The sequence below is a fragment of the Artemia sp. Qi Xiang Cuo genome, chromosome 1, assembly GCF_049724085.1.
Source record: "Artemia sp. Qi Xiang Cuo chromosome 1, ASM4972408v1, whole genome shotgun sequence".
Classification (NCBI taxonomy): domain Eukaryota; kingdom Metazoa; phylum Arthropoda; class Branchiopoda; order Anostraca; family Artemiidae; genus Artemia; species Artemia sp. Qi Xiang Cuo.
In genome coordinates, this window is record NC_142794.1 from 29,203,465 (window position 1) to 29,224,633 (window position 21,169).

The 21,169-nt window shown below is 34.1% G+C and overlaps 1 protein-coding gene across 1 annotated transcript in view; it reads left to right on the plus strand.

Annotated features, from left to right (window-relative positions):
- The window catches only part of LOC148956185 (uncharacterized), a 41,032-nt gene extending 21,561 nt beyond the window's left edge, over window positions 1-19,471 (plus strand). Inside the window, exons 4-8 of the mRNA XM_089094364.1 lie at window positions 4,518-4,752; window positions 7,250-7,440; window positions 11,846-12,077; window positions 14,579-14,769; window positions 19,258-19,471. Of these exons, the coding sequence (XP_088950490.1) occupies window positions 4,518-4,752; window positions 7,250-7,440; window positions 11,846-12,077; window positions 14,579-14,769; window positions 19,258-19,389 (981 nt within the window). The 3' untranslated portion in view covers window positions 19,390-19,471. The remainder of the gene's footprint in view (window positions 1-4,517; window positions 4,753-7,249; window positions 7,441-11,845; window positions 12,078-14,578; window positions 14,770-19,257) is intronic.
- The last annotated feature ends 1,698 nt before the right edge of the window (window positions 19,472-21,169 follow it).

The window sequence follows — 21,169 nt, forward strand, 5'->3', positions numbered from 1 at the left end:
TTAAAGCCAATTACTACACCGTTCGTTTAATTCTATTGTAGCCTTTCCTTTAACAGACTTTCATCGTAATTTTTAATCAATGCTATTTTTAGCCTTTTTTTTTAGTAATGACTGAATTCCCTATTAGCGCAATGATTTGTTTGAACGATGTCCAGCAAATTCCTTCGCCCTCCCACTGAAACTCCCCCGGACAATTACCCAGTGAAATCCCCCATCATGTGAAATTGATTTCCCAAACAGAAAGTAAGACAAAAAATATAATGAAGAATATAAGGGATTTTAAACTGCAATTCTACAAATAATCCAAAATATAAACAGAATACACGGTACTGTCCATCTTAAATTTTTTTAGTTATGACTTTGAGTTTGGCTAAATGCTATTGAAATTAGATTTAAAAAGACCCCCCTTAAAGGTACTTCAGGCGGAAAAATCTTCTGATGTACGCCTAGTGGATACGTTCTCGATCGCAACGGGTGAACTGGTATCATATACCATAGATGTCGGAACTAGACCAAGTCCACGGGAAGTAATTATTTGTATTTCATAGTCCTAGCCCCTTACCTATGTGAAAATCAACTTCTTAGCCTAAGTATCTACCCCTAACTTCTTAGTTTTAAATTATTTTCTTTAACCTTTATGATACACTGCTATTACGAATCAGCCCTCGAAAAAAATAAAATAAAAACGTAATAAATACTGTAAGATATCCCATACCGAATATTCTGCCTATATTTTTGGATATAATTAAAATATTTCAAATAACTCAACGCCAAAGAAACACAAAATATCATTAAAAGATATATAAATATAAAAATAATGCTACATGATATTCAAAACCATATATTCTGCCTATATTTTTGAATATAAGTAGAATTTTCCAAATAACTCTACCCCCCCCCCAAAAAAAAGGCTTAAAAAATTAAAAGAAATAATAATGTAAAAATAAACACTATAGGATATTCTGCACCATATATTCTGCCTATATTGTCGAACAAAGATTTCCACAAGTCAAGATACCAGTATGTAATCTATTTGCAGACAGATCTTCCATCAGAGGACCACCAAGCGACTTTCCTCTTTCACGGGTGCTTAAATGATGTGTTTGTTACAAGAAAGCTCGTTTTCAAGACAGAATTCAACGAGTCACTCTCCTGTTTTGTTGAGGCCCATAATATCTACGGTTTCGCTGTTGTCACTTTCCAAGATAGCATTGAAGTCTCTCTGGACTGTAGCGGTGCCATTTTTTTATGACGTCAACAAAGATTGAAGCTGAGAGTAGAAACCGTCCGATCTTCGTCCAACCTTGGGAAATCAGGAACGTACACGTGTACCACAGAGAGCTTGCTAATCTTCCTTGTGAGTCAGATTATCATTAATCATTCAGAGACAGACGCCACTGACAGCACATTTTCTTCTTGCTTTCGTTAGAAAAAAGCCGACTTCTTGTCTCCATGGTCCGTCTTGTCGGTAGGAGCACAGGGTGGTTGCATCTCTCATCCGTTCTTCGCGAGCAACAGGTCGACGTGTCTCCGAAAGATGAATGATATCCCACTTCTCACAATGATATCCGCATCAGTGTGCTTTGTGGAGGAGCAAGTCTTCTTTTCCTGGTTGTGCAAGTGTCCCAAGATTTTGTGTTCCGATTTTGGTTGTTCGTTTTGAAGATGAAATCTGTCTAAAATCTGTTCATGACGGACTTCTCATACATTGTCTAGATGGGTTTCCAACACTGTTGGCTGTCAACACATCAGTTGCCCCAGATGCGTCAACTTGTTCGTCAGTTTCCCCGGACAGCTGGATTGCCCAGTCATAATTCATAAAGAAAAGTTTCTTGGCTGACTTTCGAAGCAACGGCAAGCCGATCCTCTCTGCTTCTGTCTGGGGCCATTGACACCCCAATGGGTGTTTTCCTATCTGGGCTGTTGAGTTTAACATCTTTGGGATGCATCCACGTTCTGGTGGGTCCATCAAGATCTCTATGAGAGGGGTTCACCTCCTCTGTCTTTATTTATCCCCCAGACAAGGCTGTTACTACTTCAAGACCCCCGGAAACTGGGTCTCCCCCTGGTCAGCACCCTTTTATTTGATTTTCGAGTTTATCCTCCATAGCTGAAGAATGTTCCCTCGCTCGCCACCCGGGAGGCGTCTGAATTACTTGGGCTACTGAATTTCTTAACTGATAATTTTGCTGCCTAAAATTATGCGCCTAAAATACTTCTTGTATGCTTTTTCTTAATCAAGCCTGTTAAAAGTCGTATCCAAATTACATCTAAGGTAGTTCATTTGTCGGCGACAAATAGCAAAGGAGCAAATGGCGAAGGAGTTGCAACCACAAGCAAATTTTTGATTGGCAAAGATCCACTTAACCAGTTTTAGCAAGTGCAACAAGACTTGAAATTGAGAATGACTCGTCTCGCGTAACAGCTCCACATGGAAATTTCACAGCAATTATTTTGTGGCAAATGTTTAATACAATGGAAATGGTCTTTACGATCAACTCGGCTATGAAAACTCAGACTTAATGGTGTGAATTTTAAATGATTTTTTCGACGGAATCAGCGCCACGTTATCCTTAGGCTTATTTGAAAATGCACGTCAGACTGGGTAGATTAAAATAAATTAAAATGAAATCACTAATAAAATAAAACTAAAAACGCGAGGTAAAAAAAACACGAGGTAAAACTAAAAACTCAATTCAATACGGTAGAGATTTTAGAAGATTTTGAGTCCCTTATTTTCTCCCTTCTTTCTATTCGTCATACTTTCCCTTTGGCTACTCAATTTTGAATGTGGGGAAAACTTTCCGTGGGGGAGGGGATACTTTGTGCGGGATGGGGGGTTGGATTTCCAAAGGAGGAGGAGGAGGAGTTCCGGGTGGAATCACCTAGAGCCTTGGAGTAATGACAAACAGTCAGATTTCAGAAATTTCCCACTTTTTTGCTGAAGTAAGTCCCCATTTTACTTGAGATTACTCCTGACTTAATAAGACGAATTTAATTGCGATATTTCAGATCTTTAAAGCAAAAAAATTTGCTACCTCCAGCAGATATTTATACTTCTGGGAGATTGGGATTTTATAGCAAGTTTTGTAATTAGGAAGATTTATTTGCTTTAAGTTCTACTCTAATCAAACATTTGGACACGAATATACCACAAAAATATAGTCAATAGGCTACGAGCTTTCAGAGAAGTTCCAAATAAGGAGTTGCCTCACTATAAATGTTGCACAATAGCCTCTAATAATTCGATGTTGAAAATAGAGTTGGTAATGACACAAGATGTCTCTCAGCCCACAAGTGGATTGGATACCACTGCTTGCATTTGCTATTTTTTCATTGAATTTTTCACCATCCTACTATTAGCTAACAGTTTTTGTAAGGAGGATGAAAACAGAACCGATAGGTACCGATTCGAAGAAACATCACGCTTTGGTGGGAAATTCAAAGAAACAAAAGATTTGACATAATGCTCGAAAATTTGTCCTTTGGTGGATCAGTGGCTTTTATCTTAGCTTGGTAATATGGGACCCAGGACTCAAGTCCAGCTGTAGCAGCACACTGCAGAGCCAACGCAAGGACCATAGAAGTGAAGAATCGTCGTCAATCCGATATGTGCATGTATATTCTTAAAAATTTCGAGGACTGTTTGTGGGGCCAAAAGGATCTAGAAAGAGCAAGAAAAAATGGTGAGTAAATTGTTCAAGTCAAAATAGCCGAAAAAGTGATTTCTTCAATCTATTGGTTAAAGCTTTGTCTTCAATATGTCCAGCAGTTTTGTCAAAGAAACTTAAGCAGTCCTAAATTCTCATAAGCATAGAAACTTGCCATCCTGCTTTTCAGCATTATCTTGTTTCTGACTATTGCGCTTCAGATTTTCCAGCAATGCTTCGATTTACTAGAGAAATTCCCAAACATATTTTGTTTAGGCAACAGGAATAAAAAAAAACCTTATGAGACGGTATGTGTTTCCGGGAATGTCCGAAAATTCGTGAATGTCGACATTCACCGGTAAATGTCCAAAATACCTTTTTTCCTCTTTGGATTTATTCAGGGTTGCCATTCAACTTTTTCAGTTTAATTCAAGGTTTGATGATGATAGGTTAGGTTATTTTAGGTTTGTATATATATATATATATATATATATATATATATATATATATATATATATATATATATATATATATATATATATATATATATATATATATATATATATATATATATATATATATATATATATATATATATTCCGTAACCATCTGAATATTGATTCACATTGCTGCTATTATAAAAAAAAAATTTTTGAGTGCAAATAAATTACTAACTTTACATGCTCGTGTCTACAGAGATGGAGGGTTGCATATCCTTAGGTCATAATTCGTTCGTAGAACCAGCACCGAAGGGACTATAAGGTCACAACCAAACTTTGTGAGAAGTACTAGAAAACGTCCCGTTCGGGCTTTGCAAATTTCCTGCCATAGTCTTTACAATGCCGTTCAAAGTCCCGTATTTTCCAGCCAAAACGACTGAGAGAGCCAGATTCTACGCCTGACGAATCATCGAAAAAACGTACCAGAGAAGAAGAACTGTCTCAAGAGCCAGTTGCCATTGTCCAGCCATCCTCTTCTGAAATCGGAGAGATTCAAATTAGCAGTGAGGAGGAGGTGGTATTAATTGATGTTGACCACCCTCCATCTTCTGCAATCGAGGAGGTTCAAATCAGCAGCGATGAGGAAATAGAATCAACAGCAGGTAGCAGCATGTCATTTTTGTTTTCTTCTTTTGTCTATTTCTTTCTTCTTAAAGACATTACTATTTCTTCGTTTGTTCATAGAGTCAGTGTGCCTATCTGTATGGGTCTTATGAGCATGAACTGACATACCACCAAAATATTGGGGCCGTATAATTTTTAAATTCTTCTTCGTTTCTTCCTTTTGTCTTGTGGTTCTTGGTCCACAGTGAGATATCCCGAATGTAACTCCTTTCCTTGTTTCATTTTCTAGAAAATAAATTTGTTACCTTCGTATATTTCTCACATAATTTTTCTACATTCCCTTTCACTACTTCATCTTTTCTACCATTGAAATACTCATATAATATCTCAGTTATAAAAAAAAAACACAAAAAACAACCTTCCTACCGCTATCAAATACATTACCTCTGCTTTTCACAGCCACTATACTCTACTATTTCTTCTCTCCTCGGCCCAATTACTCTATCCTTTCAGTTCAACAGTTTCCTATAACACAAAAAGAAAAAAAAACATTTACTGAGGTTACAATCGGGTAACTTATTAAAAGAAATATCTTTGATTTCTTATTGCCCATGACAGCAAAGGGCTACTCCCTTCTCATTATGCGAAAACATTTTTCACTTCATATAAAACACTTCTCTAACCATAATAAAATATATATACATGATACACATAGTCTGAAATGCGTTGATTATCTCGAATTTTATAGCAACTAGCAGCTCATAGGCTTTCCTAGTACCATTGCAAAAAAAAGGGTTGGACCCAAGTTTTTCTCAATTAGTGCTATTATGAGATTAGGGGAAAGCATCACAGGTACAAAAAAGCTTCTTATAGGCTCTTCCATATGAAGAGTGGTTAGGTGTTTGCCACCCCCCCCCCCATGGAAAATACTCCCCGCGGGAAATACTCCCCTGAGAATACCCCCCCTCTTGGAAAATACTGCTTCGCAGAAAATACTGTTCACCCGTGGAAAATACTCCCCCCCCCCGCGGAAAATAGAGTTTTCCAAATTTGAGAATTTTATTCTTTCGTTTTTTTTTCTTTCGTTGAGGAGTGCTAAGGAAAATGAAAAAAAAAGGAATTTATACACCATAAGTATCTTCAAAACTTAGAAAATACTGAAAATTCATTTTTGTTGAAAAGACTTCCATATGAATTTCTACAATTTTTGGCAGTAGCGGGTGCTAAATTAAAAAAAAAGGAGAAAAAAAATTTAGGCTAAAAATCATCAAAACTAAGCTAAAACATATGGCGCAAACAAGTTTAAGAAGGTGAAGCTTTCCTTTGAAAGCATAGTTGGCTTTGGGAAGCATCAAATTCGTATTGTTTAAGTTTTTACGGACGAAAGCGTTGTCAAATTCTACGAGTTAGTTTTTCTTATGTTTCAAGTGTAAAACTACCACAAATCACCAGTGATAATTAAATGAAACTCAAAATAAACTGAAATTAAATTAGATAACCTAGTCAAACTCAAATTGAGCGAAAATGACAAGGAATTGGGCTGACAACCCCCAATCTCTTCTCAAGACCAGAACATAATTTAAACTTTACTAAAAAAACTAATAACCTTAGATTGTCAGTTTAAAATAAATATTCTGATATTCATTCCTGAAAGTCTTAATACTCATTTATTTATTAAAGTCAAAAAGGTTAAAATCTATAAAATGTGTTTTGTTTTCAGTAAAGTGCAAATTATGTTCTGGTCTTGAAATGGTTTGGGGGTTGTCAGCCCTATTTATGTTAATTTTTGCTCGTTTTGAGTTTGGCTCGGTTATTTATTGTAATTTCTGCTCGTGTTGGTTTTAGTTTGTTTATTGATGGTAATTTAGGGTAGTTTTGCGCTTGGAAGATTATTTGAATTTACGTCTGCTCATTTTGACTAACTTGTTTCGTGGAATTTTTTTTTAAATTAATTTCTGTCCGTTTTTTATTGACATAGTCTTTTTTTGGCACCCCCAGAAAAAAAAACACGAATCCTTGATCTCTCTTCTAGCAAAAAATGTAACATTTCCACATTTTCGTAGATGGGAATTGGAACCTTCTACAAGAGGGCTCTCGGATACGCCTAACTTGATGGCGTCATTTTCATCGAGATTCCTTGACTTTTAGGGGATGTTTTCTTCCTTTTTTGAAAATCAGGCAAATTTTCTCAGAGCCGCTCATAACCTTTGACGGGTAATAGTAAAGTTAATGAAAATTTTATTTTTGGAATCAGAATAACAAGCCAAATGTTTTGGTGTATCTATTAATATTAAAATTTAGCTTTTTAGAGTTTCGGTTACTATTGAGCTAAGTAGAACTTGTTCAAGTAGAACTTAAAACGAGCAAAAATCACTACAAGCAGGTATTAATTTTACTGATAAAAATGAATGCTGCTAGGTCCATCGTTGGACGCTGAATATACCACTTTCTTCAACCATTAGAAGAACAACTTTTAGAGGTATTTGGTTCTGTTTATTAATAAATCTCATGCTTATTGCACATTCCTAATATCAGGACCAAACATCTATGTCACTGGTAAAGAAAGAACATTTCCATTGGTAAAGAAAGAGCGAAAGAATTATGATGATATACCAAGCATGCCCTACGGCGACGTTCCTAACCCTGTACAATGGACCAGTGATGATGTGTTTGATTATTTCGTCAAGGCTGGATTCAAAAGGGAAGCTGACATTTTTAAGGAAGAAGTAAGTATGCGAAACTGGGTTGGAAATATGTTCAATATGTTCTTTAACTACAATATGTTCTTTATTACAATATGTTTTTTAACTACAGGTTGTAATAAAATAAACCAACTCCATTTTTAACGTTTCTATAATATTCTTGCTCTGATGTAGTTTAAGTATATTATTTTTCCATGTTCATATAAAGCAAGAACATGAATGGAATAAAAGGGACGACCCACACTGCAGATTTTTTTTAAAAGTGCCTGAGACTTTACAACATATAATTTTGAATGCTACAGCGCAGCTTACCTTTCAGCAAATATCAAACGTACATTTGAAAGACTGAAGACGAATAAAGATATTGACGAGCTATTTAAAGCCAATTATAATGCAACAGATGAAAGATACTTGTGCAAAAGCAAAATTGATTTTCTCGTGGATACTAATATTGTTTGAAGAAAGCGAAGTGAGTGCAGAAGAGAGCGAGAGCAAGTTGCAAGAGTTGAATAGTTACTTCCTTAAATTAAATACTTTCTAAGACCACACTGGCTATACATGAAATATGAAGCTAAGAGAGGAAAGGAAATAATAAATGAAAAATAAAACCAAAAAAGGGTGAGAAAACGAGGATTTTGTCAGCCAGTGGCAAAACATGAAGACGAAAAACAAGCAAATATTTCGACAAGGACCTCCACCAAGTCGTCCTCAGTGCTAAACAAACAAGAAAAAAAAATCTAACCTTTTGGAGTTTACTGCACAAGATACGAACAGACACTGAATGGAAGACCAAGCCGAAAGCAATGAAAAATGATTTACCAAAGAGATTGGGCAAGAATATTTTACCTCGCAATACTGTTTGCTCGTATGAAATTTCAGTTTGCATTATATATGCAAATAGGTTCTCTTAAATTTGACTGGGTGCAAATATCAATTGAGTCTTTTAGTCATAAATTGGGCTTAATGAAATGTCTCCTGTGTCTCTATTTATAGCCACATTTTTGTTTATATTTTTTTATCTTAATTACCTCTTTAAAAGATTGCGGTAGGCCATTTACATTAGATATTAAAGTTGCCTCCTTAAAAAGAACAAAATGTGTAGGATTTTCGAAAATATGCTGGGCCAAGGCAGAATCAAAGTTGCCATTTTTATTTTCCAATCTCAGGGACTTATCTATTGAAATTTTGTGCTCATGCAAACGTTCACCAAGTTGTTGATGGGTCCTAGCAATGTAAAATCTCCCACATGAACACGGGACCCCGTTTTCATGGTTTCGGCTTAGTCTTTCATTCAGTGTTTGTTCGTATCTTTTGTAGTAAACTCCAAAAGGTTAGATTTTTTTATTCTTTTGTTTAGCACTGAGGACGACTTGGTGGAGGTCCTTGTCGAAATATTTGCTTGTTTTTCGTCTTCATATTTTGCCACTGGCTGACAAAATCCTCGTTTTCTCACCCTTTTTTGGTTTTATTTTTCATTTATTATTTCCTTTCCTCTCTTTTGCTTCATAGGCCTTAAATTGCTGGGAAATGGCAGCTCAAGTACTCGTACTTCCCACAAACCATCCAATTCGACTATGAAACCTCTTAGAGGCCGAAAGGAGTCTATTATAGATTCCAGGTGCTGTTTTTCGAAAGAAGAAGAAGAAGTTTTAGTCCATCGAGGATTAATTTTCTTGCCGAGTTGAGAGAAACCCACTTGGATTTATTTTAGGCTTTTGTTCTCACCTTTTACTGGAACTTCATTTGATTTGTTATAGCAAACTCGTCTTGAAGCTTTTATTTTTTTTTTGGTCTGCAGAATCATACCCAATAGTAAGCGACGGTGTTTTTGTCACATCGATTTAAAACTAGTTCTTAAAGTTATTTTCTGAAATTGCTTCTATCTTTAGCGAAATTTCTAGTCTGACTAATATTCAAAAACTGAGGATGTTTCTGATGCTCATAGTGTAAACATATGGTGAACTGAAAAAGAAAGAGTCACAGAGTTCGAGTGAATGTAATTGAATTTGAGTGATTGTAACTGTCGCCATAAAAAAATTTTGCCATTTTTTTTATTGTGAATTTTTTTTTAAATAATCAAGCTGCTTATGAGACTCTTCTGCAGCTAAACACGGAAGATGAAAGGAATATATGTACTTTAGTTAGTGTTCTAAGTGGAATATATACCAAGGCACATGAAATTTGAGTAAGTAGCTACTATGCATTTGCTGTTTAGTTCAAGTTATTTGGTATCATTTTCAAAATGAAAGGCAAAACTGTACAATAAGAATAATCGCCTTCAAAATATAATTTTTGATGCGTTTATTAATATTTTAACCCCCTCACCCCCCCAACAACAATCCTGGCTAAGACCTTGCTGTCAGTATCTTTCACTGGCTGTCATTTGACAACTTTTAGTAGAAACAAACACAAGCAAGTTCAGTTATCAGTAAAGATGAAGTTCTTAGAATTCTAAGAAATCTTAGGGAAATATCATAAGTCAGAATAATTGGGATAGTTTTGTATAAATTCCTTGCATAATATTTTGAGCAGTAATTTTTGGTCATTTATAGTTTCATCTTCACTCTTTACTTTCATAAGCAAAGCTAGCTTTGTTTCTTAGTATGGATTTTTGTTTGTTTGTAGTTTTTTTTTTAATTCACAGAATAAACCCTATAAAAAGATTTTGTAACTTAGGTGATGAAACTAAAGAAGTTAATGCAATATTTGTTACAATTTAGCATTAAATATAGGTTTCACTTCCTAACTTCATTACAATTTCAGTTGCTATTAGCACAGGTAACTCTTTACCTATAGTTCGTTTGCACAAAGCGTTTGGCAAGTGCATTTAGTACACGCAAAATATCACGGTTTGATTTGTATTCAAGTTAATCCTAATTACAAGTATTTTAGCTATAAAAGCTCCTCTGTGGCTTCATTAAGTTCATCCTTCTTTCCCTAAAACGTTAACAGTAGTATCCTTTTCAAATTTTAGATCTTCCTGTGTCCTTACGAGCGGCTATGCTTAGCAGTACTGGAGACAATATCAATGATGAAAGGGACAGGACATAGATGGTGCCGCTGATAGACTTTTAGCTTATTGCTTTTCAACCTTTTTTTAGACCCCTAAAATAAATAACTTCTGCTCAAGGAACTCCAGCCGAATATACACCTTGTTTCTTTCAAAATTTTCCTTAATTTGATTTTATATTCAGTATTTGTCTTGCCTTCTCTTTGGATTTTCTGTGTAATTTATTAGAGACTATTTGGGATAGTATGCTTGGACGTGCCATGTGAGAAGTTCCTTAAAAAAAAAAAAAAAAAAATCGGTTATATTTAATTTTTTTTTATTATAGAAGGGTTGGACTCCTCGGGAAAGCCCACAAAATCTCGCTTAAAAGCATTTAGGAAATATTTACAAATACTTTTGAAAAAAAAAAACTATTCAAGGACGCGTTTAGATGAAGAAGTGCTTAAAGATGTATTTAGATACATGTGTTGGAGTTGTAGTAGCTTTATGAGCTTTATGACACTGTGTTGGAGTTGTAATCCTATTTTTTTGGTTGTTTCTTTTCTATTTGCTCATTTTCGTGGGATTTTTTCTAGATAATTGGGCCCACCTTCTCTTCGCTTTCTGTTCTTCTTTTTTGTCTTAATTTTTTTTACGTTTCTGTTTCGTTTTGATATATTATTTGCACTGCTGTTTTTTTTTTGTCATGTGTCAACAGACTATTTAGCCTAATAATAATTATTATAATGTTAGTTTTTATGATATATTAATTTTGAATAAAATGTATATTACCTAATGAAGTCAGCGATGCATTGAAGAAAGTAATAATTATTTAATCTCTGTGTGTTAACTCAAGATAAATAAATTCCTTCAACATAAGGGCTATAGCTCTTAGGGCAAGATACAGATTCCTGAATTGATTCATCGAGTCTGTTACTATGTACGTAGCTGTTACTATGTGGAGTCTGTTACTATGTATATATATATATATATATATATATATATATATATATATATATATATATATATATATATATATATATATATATATATATATATATATATATATATATATATATATATATATATATATATATATATATATATATATATATATATATATATATATATATATATATATATATATATATATATATATATATATATATATTCCGTAACCATCTGAATATTGATTCACATTGCTGCTATTATAAACAAAAATTTTTTGAGTGCAAATAAATTACTAACTTTACATGCTCGTGTCTACAGAGATGGAGGGTTGCATATCCTTAGGTCATAATTCGTTCGTAGAACCAGCACCGAAGGAACTATAAGGTCACAACCAAACTTTGTGAAAAGTACTAGAAAACGTCCCGTTCGGGCTTTGCAAATTTCCTGCCATAGTCTTTACAATGCCGTTCAAAGTCCCGTATTTTCCAGCCAAAACGACTGAGAGAGCCAGATTCTACGCCTGACGAATCATCGAAAAAACGTACCAGAGAAGAAGAACTGTCTCATGAGCCAGTTGCCATTGTCCAGCCATCTTCTGAAATCGGAGAGATTCAAATTAGCAGTGAGGAGGAGGTGGTATTAGTTGATGTTGACCACCCTCCATCTTCTGCAATCGAGGAGGTTCAAATCAGCAGCGATGAGGAAATAGAATCAACAGCAGGTAGCAGCATGTCATATTTGTTTTCTTCTTTTGTCTATTTCTTTCTTCTTAAAGACATTACTGTTTCTTCGTTTGTTCATGGAGTCAGTGTGCCTATCTGTATGGGTCTTATGAGCATGAACTGTCATACCACCAAAATATTGGGACCGTATAATTTTTAAATTCTTCTTCGTTTCTTCCTTTTGTCTTGTGGTTCTTGGTCCACAGTGAGATATCCCGAATGTAACTCCTTTCCTTGTTTCATTTTCTAGAAAATAAATTTGTTACCTTCGTATATTTCTCACATAATTTTTCTACATTCCCTTTCACTACTTCATCTTTTCTACCATTGAAATACTCATATAATATCTCAGTTATAAAAAAAAAACACACAAAACAACCTTCCTACCGCTATCAAATACATTACCTCTGCTTTTCACAGCCACTATACTCTACTATTTCTTCTCTCCTCGGCCCAATTACTCTATCCTTTCAGTTCAACAGTTTCCTATAACACAAAAAGAAAAAAAAAACATTTACTGAGGTTACAATCGGGTAACTTATTAAAAGAAATATCTTTGATTTCTTATTGCCCATGACAGCAAAGGGCTACTCCCTTCTCATTATGCGAAAACATTTTTCACTTCATATAAAACACTTCTCTAACCATATTAAAATATATATACATGATACACATAGTCTGAAATGAGTTGATTATCTCGAATTTTATAGCAACTAGCAGCTCATAGGCTTTCCTAGTACCATTGCAAAAAAAAGGGTTGGACCCAAGTTTTTCTCAATTAGTGCTATTATGAGATTAGGGGAAAGCATCACAGGTACAAAAAAGCTTCTTATAGGCTCTTCCATATGAAGAGTGGTTCTAGGTGTTTGCCACCCCCCCCCCCATGGAAAATACTCTCCGCGGGAAATACTCCCCTGAGAATACCCCCCCCCCTCTTGGAAAATACTGCTTCGCAGAAAATACTGTTCACCCGTGGAAAATACTCCCCCCCCCCCGCGGAAAATAGAGTTTTCCAAATTTGAGAATTTTATTTGTTTTTTTTTACTTTCGTTGAGGAGTGCTAAGGAAAATGAAAAAAAAAGGAATTTATACACCATAAGTATCTTCAAAACTTAGAAAATACTGAAAATTCATTTTTGTTGAAAAGACTTCCATATGAATTTCTACAATTTTTGGCAGTAGCGGGTGCTAAATTAAAAAAAAGGAGAAAAAAAAATTAGGCTAAAAATCATCAAAACTAAGCTAAAACATATGGCGCAAACAAGTTTAAGAAGGTGAAGCTTTCCTTTGAAAGCATAGTTGGCTTTGGGAAGCATCAAATTCGTATTGTTTAAGTTTTTACGGACGAAAGCGTTGTCAAATTCTACGAGTTAGTTTTTCTTATGTTTCAAGTGTAAAACTACCACAAATCACCAGTGATAATTAAATGAAACTCAAAACGAACTGAAATTAAATTAGATAACCTAGTCAAACTCAAATTGAGCGAAAATGACAAGGAATTGGGCTGACAACCCCCAATCTCTTCTCAAGACCAGAACATAATTTACACTTTACTAAAAAAACTAATAACCTTAGATTGTCAGTTTAAAATAAATATTCTGATATTCATTCCTGAAAGTCTTAATACTCCTTTATTTATTAAAGTCAAAAAGGTGAAAATCTATAAAATGTGTTTTGTTTTCAGTAAAGTGCAAATTATGTTCTGGTCTTGAAAAGGTTTGGGGGTTGTCAGCCATACTCATTTTAATTCTTACTGGTTTTCAGTTTGACTCGGCTGTTTGTTGTAATTTCTTTTCGTTTGGGGTTTAATTTATTTATTGATGGTGATTTGTGGCAGTTTTAAGCTTGAAGATTATTTGAATTTACGTCTGCTCATTTTGACTAACTTGTTTCGTGGAATTTTTTTTTTAAATTAATTTCTGTCCGTTTTTTATTGACATAGTCTTTTTTTGGCACCCCCAGAAAAAAAAAACACGAATCCTTGATCTCTCTTCTAGCAAAAAATGCAACATTTCCACATTTTCGCAGATGGGAATTTGAACCTTCTACAAGAGGGCTCTCGGATACGCCTAACTTGATGGCGTCATTTTCATCGAGATTCCTTGACTTTTAGGGGATGTTTTCTTCCTTTTTTGAAAATCAGGCAAATTTTCTCAGAGCCGCTCATAACCTTTGACGGGTAATAGTAAAGTTAATGAATCTTTTATTTTTGGAATCAGAATAACAAGCCAAATGTTTTGGTTTATCTATTAATATTAAAATTTAGCTTTTTAGAGTTTCGGTTACTATTGAGCTAAGTAGAACTTGTTCAAGTAGAACTTAAAACGAACAAAAATCACTACAAGCAGGTATTAATTTTACTGATAAAAATGAATGCTGCTAGGTCCATCGTTGGACGCTGAATATACCACTTTCTTCAACCATTAGAAGAACAACTTTTAGAGGTATTTGGTTCTGTTTATTAATAAATCTCATGCTTATTGCACATTCCTAATATCAGGACCAAACATCTTTGTCACTGGTAAAGAAAGAACATTTCCATTGGTAAAGAAAGAGCGAAAGAATTATGATGATATACCAAGCATGCCCTACGGCGACGTTCCTAACCCTGTACAATGGACCAGTGATGATGTGTTTGATTATTTCGTCAAGGCTGGATTCAAAAGGGAAGCTGACATTTTTAAAGAAGAAGTAAGTATGCGAAACTGGGCTGGCAATATGTTCAATATGTTCTTTAACTACAATATGTTCTTTAACTACAATATGTTCTTTATTACAATATGTTTTTTAACTACAGGTTGTAATAAAATAAACCAACTCCATTTTTAACGTTTCTATAATATTCTTGCTCTGATGTAGTTTAAGCATATTATTTTTCCATGTTCATATAAAGCAAGAACATGAATGGAATAAAAGGGACGACCCACACTGCAGATTTTTTTTAAAAGTGCCTGAGACTTTACAACATATAATTTTGAATGCTACAGCGCAGCTTACCTTTCAGCAAATATCAAACGTACATCTGAAAGACTGAAGACGAATAAAGATATTGACGAGCTATTTAAAGCCAATTATAATGCAACAGATGAAAGATACTTGAACGAAAGCATAATTAATTTTCTTGTGGATATTAATGTTGTTTGAAGAGAGCGAAGTGACTGCAGAAGAGAGCGAGAGCGAGTAGCAAGAGTTGAATAGTTACTTCCTTAAATTAAATACTTTCTAAGACCACACTGGCTATACATGAAATATGAAGCTAAGAGAGGAAAGGAAATAATAAATGAAAAATAAAACCAAAAAAGGGTGAGAAAACGAGGATTTTGTCAGCCAGTGGCAAAATATGAAGACGAAAAACAATCAATTATTTCGACAAGGACCTCCACCAATTCGTCCTCATTACAAAACAAAAAAAAAAAAAAAATATAACCTTTTGGAGTTTACTACAAAATATACGAACAGACACTGAATGAAAGACCAAGCCGAAACCAATGAAAAAAGGATTTACCAAAGAGATTGGGCAAGAATGTTTTGCCTCGCAATACTGTTTGCTCGTCTGAAATTTCAGTTTGCATTAGATATGCAAATAGGCTCTCTTAAATTTGACTGGGTGCAAATATAAATTGAGTCTTTTAGTCATAAATTGGGCTTAATGAAATGTCTCCTGTGTCTCTATTTATAGCCACATTTCTGTTTATATATTTTTTTTTATCTCAATTACCTCTTTAAAAGATTGCGGTAGGCCATTTACATTAGATATTAAAGTTGCCTCCTTAAAAAGAACAAAATGTGTAGGATTTTCGAAAATGTGCTGGGCCAAGGCAGAATCAAAGTTGCCATTTTTATTTTTAAATCTCAGGGACTTATCTATTAAAATTTTGTGTTCATGCAAACGTTCACCAAGTTGTTGATGGGTCCTAGCAATGTAAAGTCTCCCACATGAACACGGGATCCCGTTTTCATGGTTTCGGCTTGGTCTTTCATTCAGTGTCTGTTCGTATCTTGTGCAGTAAACTCCAAAAGGTTATATTTATTTTTTTCGTGTTTGTTTAGCACTGAGGACGACTTGGCGGAGGTCCGTGTCGAAATATTTGCCTGTTGTTCGTCTTCATGTTTTGCCACTGGCTGGCAAAATCCTCGTTTTCTCACCCTTTTTTGGTTTTATTTTTCATTTATTATTTCCTATCCTCTCTTTTGCTTCATAGGCCTTAAATTGCTGGGAAATGGCAGCTACAGTACTCGTACTTCCCACAAACCATCCAATTCGACTGTGAAACCTGTTAGAGGCCGAAAGGAGTCTATTATAGATTCCAGGTGCTGTTTTTCGAAAGAAGAAGAAGAAGTTTTAGTCCATCGAGGATTAATTTTCTTGCCGAGTTGAGAGAAACCCACTTGGCTTTATTTTAGGCTTATGTTCTCACCTTTTACTGGAACTTCATTTGATTTGTTATAGCAAACTCGTCTTGAAGCTTTTCTTTTTTTTTTCTAGTCTGCAGAATCATACCCAATAGTAAGCGACGGTGTTTTTGTCACATCGATTTAAAACTAGTTCTTAAAGTTATTTTCTGAAATTGCTTCTATCTTTAGCGAAATTTCTAGTCTGACTAATATTCAAAAACTGAGGATGTTTCTGATGCTCATAGTGTAAACATATGGTGAACTGAAAAAGAAAGAGTCACAGAGTTCGAGTGAATGTAATTGAATTTGAGTGATTGTAACTGTCGCCATAAAAAAATTTTGCAATTTTTTTATTGTGAATTTTTTTTTAATAATCAAGCTGCTTATGAGACCCTTCTGCAGCTAAACACTGAAGATGAAAGGAATATATGTACTTTAGTTAGTGTTCTAAGTGGAATATATACCAAGGCACATGAAATTTGAGTAAGTAGCTACTATGCATTTGCTGTTTAGTTCAAGTTATTTGGTATCATTTTCAAAATGAAAGGCAAAACTGTACAATAAGAATAATCGCCTTCAAAATATAATTTTTGATGCGTTTATTAATATTTTAACCCCCTCGACCCCCCAAGAAAAATCCTGGCTAAGACCTTGCTGTCAGTATCTTTCACTGGCTGACATTTGACAACTTTTAGTAGAAACAAACTCAAGCAAGTTCAGTTCTCAGTAAAGATGAAGTTCTTAGAATTCTAAGAAATCTTAGGGAAATATCATAAGTCAGAATAATTGGGATAGTTTTGTATAAATTCCTTGCATAATATTTTGAGCAGTAATTTTTGGTCATTTATAGTTTCATCTTCACTCTTTACTTTCATAAGCAAAGCTAGCTTTGTTTCTTAGTATGGATTTTTGTTTGTTTGTAGTTTTTTTTTAATTCACAGAATAAACCCTATAAAAAGATTTTGTAACTTAGGTGATGAAACTAAAGAAGTTAATGCAATATTTGTTACAATTTAGCATTAAATATAGGTTTCACTTCCTAACTTCATTACAGTTTCAGTTGCTATTAGCACAGGTAACTCTTTACCTATAGTTCGTTTGCACAAAGCGTTTGGCAAGTGCATTTAGTACACGCAAAATATCACGGTTTGATTTGTATTCAAGTTAATCCTAATTACAAGTATTTTAGCTATAAAAGCTCCTCTGTGGCTTCATTAAGTTCATCCTTCTTTCCCTAAAACGTTAACAGTAGTATCCTTTTCAAATTTTAGATCTTCCTGTGTCCTTACGAGCGGCTATGCTTAGCAGTACTGGAGACAATATCAATGATGAAAGGGACAGGACATAGATGGTGCCGCTGATAGACTTTTAGCTTATTGCTTTTCAACCTTTTTTTAGACCCCTAAAATAAATAACTTCTGCTCAAGGAACTCCAGCCGAATATACACCTTGTTTCTTTCAAAATTTTCCTTAATTTGATTTTATATTCAGTATTTGTCTTGCCTTCTCTTTGGATTTTGTGTGGAATTTTGTAGAGACTATTTGGGAGAGTATGGTTGGACGGGCCATGTGAGAAGTTCCTTAAAAAAAAAAAAAAAAAAAATCGGTTATCTTTAATTTTTTTTTCGTATCGCATGGGTGGACTCCTCGGGAAAGCCCACAAAATCTCGCTTAAAAGCATTTAGGTAATATTTACAAATACTTTTGAAAAAAAAAACTATTCAAGGACGCGTTTAGATGAAGAAGTGCTTAAAGATGTATTTAGATACATGTGTTGGAGTTGTAGTAGCTTTATGACACTGTGTTGGAGTTGTAATCCTTTTTTTTGGTTGTTTCTTTTCTATTTGCTCATTTTTGTGGGATTTTTTCTAGATAATTGGGCCCACCTTCTCTTCGCTTTCTGTTCTTCTTTTTTGTCTTAATTTTTTTTTCCGTTTCTGTTTCGTTTTGATATATTATTTGCACTGCTGTTTTTTTTTGTCATGTGTCAACAGACTATTTAGCCTAATAAGAATTATTAGAATGTTAGTTTTTATGATATAGTAATTTTGAATAAAATGTATATTACCTAATGAAGTCAGCGATGCATTGAAGAAAGTAATAATTATTTAATCTCATTGTGTTAACTTAAGATAAATAAATTCCTTCAACATAAGGGATATAGCTCTTAGGGCAAGATACAGATTCCTGAATTGATTCATCGAGTCTGTTACTATGTACGTAGCAATACAACTATTACTACTCTTTTTTTGGGGCGCTTGGGACGGCTTGGCTGTCCTAGCCGAAATTTCTGCTTTACTTCTTTCTGTTCACACCTTTTCTGTCACTGGCTGTTATAACCTCCCTTTTCTCGGTTATTTAATAATCCTAATTTGTTTTTGTTGTTTGTCATCATGCGTAGCCAGTGTGGTCTTAGAATGTATTTTGACTCGATTACTAGAAAAAAACGAACCAAAACAACAACAAAAAGAATTGTAAATTTAAATAAATACGTAGATCAATAAAATGAATAAATAATTAAAAAGTTGGATTAAGAAAAGTATAAAAACTGCTCACCGCAGGCCATCCAAAAACTATAAATCTACAAACAAACAACTATTCAATTTCTGCCATCAATGTTTTTTCCTTTCATCATCTATGATTTTTTTTATGATAACAAGATACACAGATACATAAGAACAAAATCCAGATTCTAAAGTTGTACTTGCTATAAGTTTGAGGTATATCTTAATTTCTCAGTCTTAGTTGCAGGGAGCTTGTAAAGAAAGTTTTTATTTATTTTAGGAAGTTAACGGAATCACCTTACTGGTCATGCATAGATCTGATTTGGTCAATGGTTTTGGGATAAAAATTGGCCCTGCTGTTGATATTTTTCGCCATATTTTAGAGATACAGAAAAAATTCAACAATGAATAGTCTTGCAGTTTTTTTTTCAATTTTCTTTGTTTATATTCCTTTTATATGAATTTATCCTTTTATATGAATAATATCTGTTCCTTTTGAATTTTGAAATCACTTTTATTTTTTTAAAGTTAGCATACTAGATTCAGTCCACAGTGATGTATCGCCCATGCATTTTTATATACAACAATGGTCTTGAAAAGTATAGAAAAGGCCAATTTAATCGTGCACTCCGTGTTCGAACCCATTAGGCTGCAGATGCATGTGATTTGATATAAAGCGTATAGAAAAATAGTATAGGATAACACTTTGGTGCATCAACCGGCGATTACTGTAAATACAAATGTACTTCAGATCGAGTATATGCCTAAGAGGTTTTTATGGAATTACCGAATTATGTTTACTTCTCAACCTAATAAAACTTAATAAAGCATAAGTTATAACTTTCGTGTGAAGAGTGGGGGACTAAAGGGTTGGCAGCATATCCTAAACTCTATGATAAAATATAGTCATTTTTTTATTGTCGCTCTTTACTTTCAGTTGAGGAAGCTAGTTTTGTATTTTATTCAGTAGAGAATGACCTTTCTCCCTTGTATTCTTCCCACGCCTCAGTATATACAAAAAGATTAAAGAATTAATCGTAAACTTCAAGTTCGGGTCTGTTGGGGTGCATTCACATACAATTTGATACAAAACGCTTAAAACTCTGATACTAGAGGACTCTTTGAGGTTCCTATACAGATTTAAAAGAAATTGAGTTTTTTTTTATCCCTTGTTTTATATAATGTTTTTTAAAAAAACCTAGTTTCAGCTTGTAAAACGAACTGAAATAAAAGAAAATATAAATAACTTAAAAATGACCCAAATTACAATGGAGCATTGCCCTGCAAATCTAGACAAATTCACCGCTTAAGCCAAATTAATCTTACTTACTCTAGTTTAGTATAAATTTGGATTTAATTAGTAGAAATAACAGTTGTACAAAGGTCCCTAAAATGGTCTATGAGAAAAAAAATCTCTATTTCTGTTCTTCCTTTTTTTTAAATGTAATCCTTCATTGCTTCTAACAAACAAGCCTTTAGCCAGTGCCACGGGGTTCTTGTATCTCATCCCACCATCTAGGAGTTTTAGTGTGAGCATTGAACATATTGGTTCGCCCCAACACTTCTTTTGGCCTTTTGAAAGACTCCATAGGAATTAAAAGCCTTTGCTTTAAAAAAAAGGTATCCGAGTTCCTTCGCCTCATCTTTTAAAAAAAACTGTCGTGCTAGAGGGATTAAAAAAACCCAGAGATGCTTGTTCTTAGAATTTTTAGAAGCCTCCGTGTCCTCCTGATATCCTCCCTGTGCAACCATTAATGCAGATTTAGATACCGAAATATAAAAAGCAGTCATGCTTTACTTACTTATTCATATAAATGTAAAGATTTTTAATGTATCGGACTTTTTTTTTCATAACTACACTAATTTGTATTCTCTATTGTTCGTTTTTAAGCAAAACTAAAAATTATACAGTAAAAAGAGACATTTCAAAGGTTTCAAATACTTCGATTTGAAGTGGCATGTATATTGAACTTTTATATAGGCTGTGATCTAAACAAATAAAAGCAGCTAGCTTTTACTTAGCCCTCCCCCCCCCCTCCGCATCTCACAAACCTTACAACGCTATTTTAGTCTTTTGAATATACTAGAACGAAATGAAATTTCATTTCATTAGAATACAAAGTTGACACACAATCCTCAATATTTGGTCTCTTTTCTTATTATTTTACCTTCTGTATTTTTGCTGGAGTTTC